Here is a 5,574-nt window from a genome sequence, read left to right on the forward strand (position 1 = left end):
AATCTAAGCCTGCACGCTTGCGCTGTTTCATTGAGTTCTTAAAAAAATTTTAGGATTTTAATTTATGGACGAGTTTTTATAGAAAAAATACTAAAATAGATATGTTATTATGGAGAGTCCGCTAATGATGTATGTATTTTCAAAAGCAACATCGCCATAATTCAATTAGTAGTCTAGGGAAGTATAAAAGACTATGTTTGAGTTGATTCGTGGTGACAGTATTCAAATACGTTTCATTGTGTTTAGTTTAAATTTAAGACTACTAGCTAGTTGGCTTCTAAGTGTTCTAAGTATATTCACATAAAACTATAAAATTCTTAAGGAAAAAATGGTTAGTGAAACTGTGATATTATTTTTATGGTACTTGGCTAATAAAATTAAGACGAGTGAATATTTTTTTAGAACTTTTTTTTTATATTTCTTGTACACGCCGATGACTTAACAACATTTTAGTAATGGTTGCCATTTCGCATCAGCGATTTCGGCTTAGCCATATATCGCACTCTATCCGCTCTAAAAAGACTCAACACTTGGATGTCGAGTAGCGCAAGCCACGGCCTCTAGGATGGACCATAATTTATAGTCCAATCGAGTGAGGTCTGGGTACCAGATGGCCAATTATCCGTGAAAATGAAGTTCGAAACATGATTTTGTTTTGATTTTGCCCAGTGAGCTAGAGCGGAGTCCCTCTGAATCCATCTGAAAAGCAGGGTGGTGTCCACGATGGAGCCTCGCTTTTTTCTAACTGATTTTGTTCAAGCTGATTGCCAAACGTCTCAAAACGGGATTCTCCAACATCTCGCTAATATGTGCCCATGCTCTGGCGGAAGAGAAAAACGAGATGTCCAAGGATCTCTTCGATGAGCGCTTGGAGCGTACATACGAGCGCTGCCCTCGTCACGATATCAAATTCGTGCTTGGCGATTCCAATGCCAGGGTGAGCAAAGAAGGGATCTTTGGCTCCACTATAACGGACAGAGGCTGATCGACTTCGACGGGGACCGAAATATGGTAGTATATAGTAAGGGTTCGTAGCATAAAAAAATCCATCAATCTGCTTGGCTGTCTCCCGAACGAAAAACGATAAACCAAATCGATGATGTTGTAATAGACGTAAGGCACGCGTCCAGTGTTGTAGTCGTATTTACACTCCGAGGGCCAAACATCTACTCGGTCTATTATCTGGTGGGAGCCAAGATACGCACCCGCCTCTGTGCAGCAAAAAAGGTGCGCCAAAATATGCAAGGAAAGCTTAACGTCGAAAAGCTGCAATCACAAGGGACGGCCAATACATTCGCCACTCGACTCTCACACCTGCTCTCAGAGAGTACTCTTCAACAAACCGACATATGTGAGCAGTGGAGCCATATTTCCCGCTTATTACGTGCCGCCGCAGAAGAAGTAATCGGATTTCAGCGAGCTCGAAAGAACAACTGGTATGACAAGGAGAAGCTGCAGAGAAAAAATATTCCACCTACAGGGCCACGCTGCGATCCGGCGCAAGTGGGACCGTTATAGGGAGCTGAAGAGGGAAGCGAGACGTATTTGCCGCAATAAGAAGAGAGAGGCCAAGATACTCGAGTAGAAAGGGCTTGAAATGCTGGTTAGGACCAGGGCAAACTCCTGTTAGAACAAGCATGGCGACCGTTATCTGTCACCAGGGTTTTTGAAACGCCGACTCGCTTGTGGCGGAATGTCTTGCTTAGGCTTTCTTTCTTCGTTTTCTGTAGTGGTACGACTTCTAACTACATAAAGAATTCGTCGTGGAACACGAGTATCGTTGTGTAGCCGTATTTTGAACGCGGGAGCGGACCGACGGAGTCGGCAAACAAGGTGGTTCAAGGCACTTTCGCTAGTTGGGTCAAAATCTTTTCCGCTACTTGTTGTTGGCTTTTTTTATATACTTGGAACGACTGATACCTTTTCACGTGTGTACTTCGGCACTTGGCGGAACATGCCTGGCCAGTAATATCGTGCGGTAGTTCTTGCGATGGTGTTCCGTACATGCGACCAGCGCCGGGTGTGTGGTGGATCTCATGTAGCATCCTCTCCCTCAGGTTCCTCGCTTTTCCTCGGTTTTCCACTGTGTAGTAAAAGCAAAGAAATAGTTTGTTTCGGTCGTACTTAAGAAGACGGGAGTAGATCCGCCCGTTCCTCTCCGTTAGCGGCTTTGAAGCCAACAAACAGCGCCCTGTTGGTAAGGCAACTGTATGCTCTGCACATAATCTGAGCAAGGTGGCTGGTATGCAGCGTTGCCATTTTAGCCGTTTTCCGGCTAGATTTAGCCGGTTTTGATAGCAACTAGCCGGAGAAAATTCGATCTAGCCGGCAGCCGATTTGTTAGCCGGTTTGTAAAAAAAAGTTAGCCGTTTTTAGCCGATTTTACTATTTGCCTAATTTTCAGGTGCAAAAAGTAAACAAGTTGTTCGAAAGCAATAATGCAGACCCAATGAAGATTTTTAATGAACTCAATGTTTTACTTTCGCATCTATGCTCCCTAGTGGTTATTAGCGCGGACACATTTGATCCTATATGCTCCCCGTTGGAACCATACCTTGCTCCATTTCCTCAGTTTTATCACAGTTTTGAAGAGTATTTAAAAACAAAAGTAAGCACAAACGCTTTTGACCACGAAGCCGAGAAAATAATTCGAGAAAATGGTCGCTATTTTATTATCACTTTAATAAAGGAATTACGCCAACGCCTCCCTACAAATATTGCCGCACTAAAAAAAATTGACTTTTTTCGGTTGGAAATGCATTAAGAGTGATTAAACCAAAAGTATTTGTTCAACTACAGCAACAAAAACACAAATATAATGCCGACGAAATAACATCCATAGAGATGCAATGGCAACGGTTAACGTTACATACCTGGAGTAATTTAGACTCAATTGTAAAATTTTGGGCCGAAGTTTATCAATTTCGAAATGCCCTAGGAGAAAACCCTTTTGCTGACCTTTGCAACCTAGTTTTTAGTTTTCTTGTTTTGCCTATAAGTAATGCAGAAGTAGAGCGAATATTTAGTTCAATGAATATAATAAAAACTAAGCAAAGAAATTCAATGTGCGTTAAAACGTTAAACGCTATTTTATATATAAGATACAGTTTAAAACGTGAAGAAAAATGATGCCATAATTTTACTGTAGATGACGATCTCTTAAAATTAATGAATTCAGGTGATATATACAATAGTGATTCATTTGATGATGAGGAATATACACTCGATATAAATTAATGGTGTTAACTAGTCTTTCGTTTCTTGCGATTTATTTAAATAAAGCATGTGAATTTTCACTAAAACATTTTAGCCGTTTTTTGCCAGAGTCTATGTGAAATTTCACTAAAACATTTTAGCCGTTTTTAGCCGCTTTTTTTTGCCAATCTAGCCGGTCGGCCCAAAAAGTTCTGGCAACACTGCTGGTATGTGATTTGGTACATAATGTACATATCGCACACCCTCTTCAAAAGAGTCACAACTCAAAATAATACGTTTGTCAGAAAATGCGAAAAACTATTTCTTAGCACATGAAAATCGTATGGGAAAGGGCAAATTATAACAAGAATTTTTTCCTAATTTGGTTGAAAGGAAAGCTAAAATCTCTGTGTACATTTTTAGCTCATAATCTCAAAAATGCCTAATTTTGAGTTGTGACGCTTTTGAAGACGGCGTGCGATATGTACATTATGTACCAAATCACATACCAGCCACCTCGCTCAGATTATGTGCAGAGCATACAGTTGCCTTACCAACAGGGCGCTGTTTGTTGGCTTCAAAAGCCGTTATGTTGATTAAGGCCAATGTAAACGACTTTGGAGTACATCCTCTGTGTGGGGATAGGATTTCTGTCGAACTAAAAGTAGCTGACAAAATAAGTAGGGCACACCAAGTTTTTTTTTTTAATTTTCCAGGAGAACTGCGTTGTTTTCTTCAATATTAAGCCTTTTTTCCAAAGAACAGCTGTGTAATTTAGTTGTAGTTTTTCTGGTAATGCTATGGATCTTAATGATTTCTGCGAAGCCATTGAAAGGCTTGTGATGTGGTATTTTTCACATCATGATTATTGCGGGGGTGTACCTGCACTCTTGCATTCTACGTGGAGCTCTGGTGCTCCGTCGGTGCTGCTGCCGGCCGACGCTCGCTTGCATGGAGCCCTAGCCCTCTCTCGGTGCTGCTGCCTGCCGCACTATTTTAAGTGTGCGCAATGAATGTCGCCAATTTATTTTATCATTTCATACTTAACTTAGCTGCGATAACATATATTTGTAATAGGGCGAATTCATATTAGGTAATTTATAGGGTTGCAATTGTGATTCTTTAATCAAATTACCGGCTTACTAGTCTATCTTAACGTACTACTGATGCGCGAAATTTATATATCCTCGACTCAGAATTTGCTTCCTAGCTCCAAAAAGGCTCCATTTAGCGTTTTGTTTATTATACCGTGATATATTCCACTTAAGTATAAGTTTTTATTTCATGTTAACCATTGACCACTCCAAGCTTCGAAAGACTGCATAAAGAAATGTATACTTACATACATATTTTCAAAACAAATCTAATCTTGAATTTTCTTTACAGAAACTCTACTTTGCCTTATTTGCGCTCATATCCAGCGTTGCTGCCGATGTTAGCCATCTGAGCCGCGAATATCTGCCACCAGTGCACCACGACGCGAGCGCTAGTGCCAGCCTCGGTGGCCCTGCAGTAGTAAACGTCGGCTTCAGTGCCGGTTCCAGTGCTGCGCCTAGTGGCACAGCGACCTACACCAGTCATCATCAGAGTTTCGAAAGTGTGCATCAACCACAACCGCAAAGCGACGTTTCGTTCACCTTTAGCAGGGATGAAGCACAGGCTGCAGAGCCCGCCGCACCAGTTGCGCCAGCTGATGATGGTGCCGTCTCCTCTGTATCCTTCACCATCGATGGAGCGCAACAGCAATATCACGATGACAAACATGGGCAACAGCAAGTGCATTTCGGGGTGGAAAGCGAAGGTGCTGATGTCGGCGTTGTAGGCGGAGTAGGAGCCGGTGACGCTGGTGTCGCCTATGGTGGCAGCTACGACTTAAGCAGCCAGGATGGGGGCGTGCAAGATCTAGAACACAATAGCCTGGTAAGCGATGACTATGGCAGCAATGCTGCCGTTGATAATGAAGCGGCGCATGTGAGTCACGCAGCAGCTCAGGGTCCAGCTGTACGCGCGCCACAATCAACACCAGCAGATGTTGGCACACAAGACGCTGTAGTGCAGTATGTAAGTGGTGGAGAAAGTGCCTCAACTGGCGGTATTGAGACACAATATGGTGCCAACGGTGGTTATATCTATTAAATAGATTTAGGTGATTCATTTAATTTGGTAACTTATGTTAAATATGTACATACATATCTACTACATGTAAAGATAAGATGACAAAATATACAACACGAAAACGTACTTGATTTGAATAGTGAAAGGCTTGTTGATTTATTGAGGTTGACATGCGCGGAATACTTAACCAGCTGTGCGAATCTTTGCCTGATGGCTTATCTCGCTTAAAATGTGCGGCTTTCGATTTTCTTTGGTGAATGTCAT

General features: G+C 42.0%; 1 protein-coding gene across 1 annotated transcript; it reads left to right on the forward strand.

Moving 5' to 3' along the window:
- Positions 1-4,581: 4,581 nt before the first annotated feature.
- LOC118753197 lies at positions 4,582-5,331 on the forward strand (the record flags this gene model as incomplete). The annotated part of the gene is made up of 1 exon (XM_036488068.1): positions 4,582-5,331. A coding segment is annotated over one exon (750 nt), but the record flags the coding sequence as incomplete, so codon positions are not given.
- Positions 5,332-5,574: the final 243 nt, after the last annotated feature.

Source organism: Rhagoletis pomonella, unplaced genomic scaffold, assembly GCF_013731165.1.
Source record: "Rhagoletis pomonella isolate Grant_MI unplaced genomic scaffold, Rhpom_1.0 Rhpom_scaffold_02187, whole genome shotgun sequence".
In the NCBI taxonomy this organism is placed as follows: Eukaryota; Metazoa; Arthropoda; class Insecta; order Diptera; family Tephritidae; genus Rhagoletis; species Rhagoletis pomonella.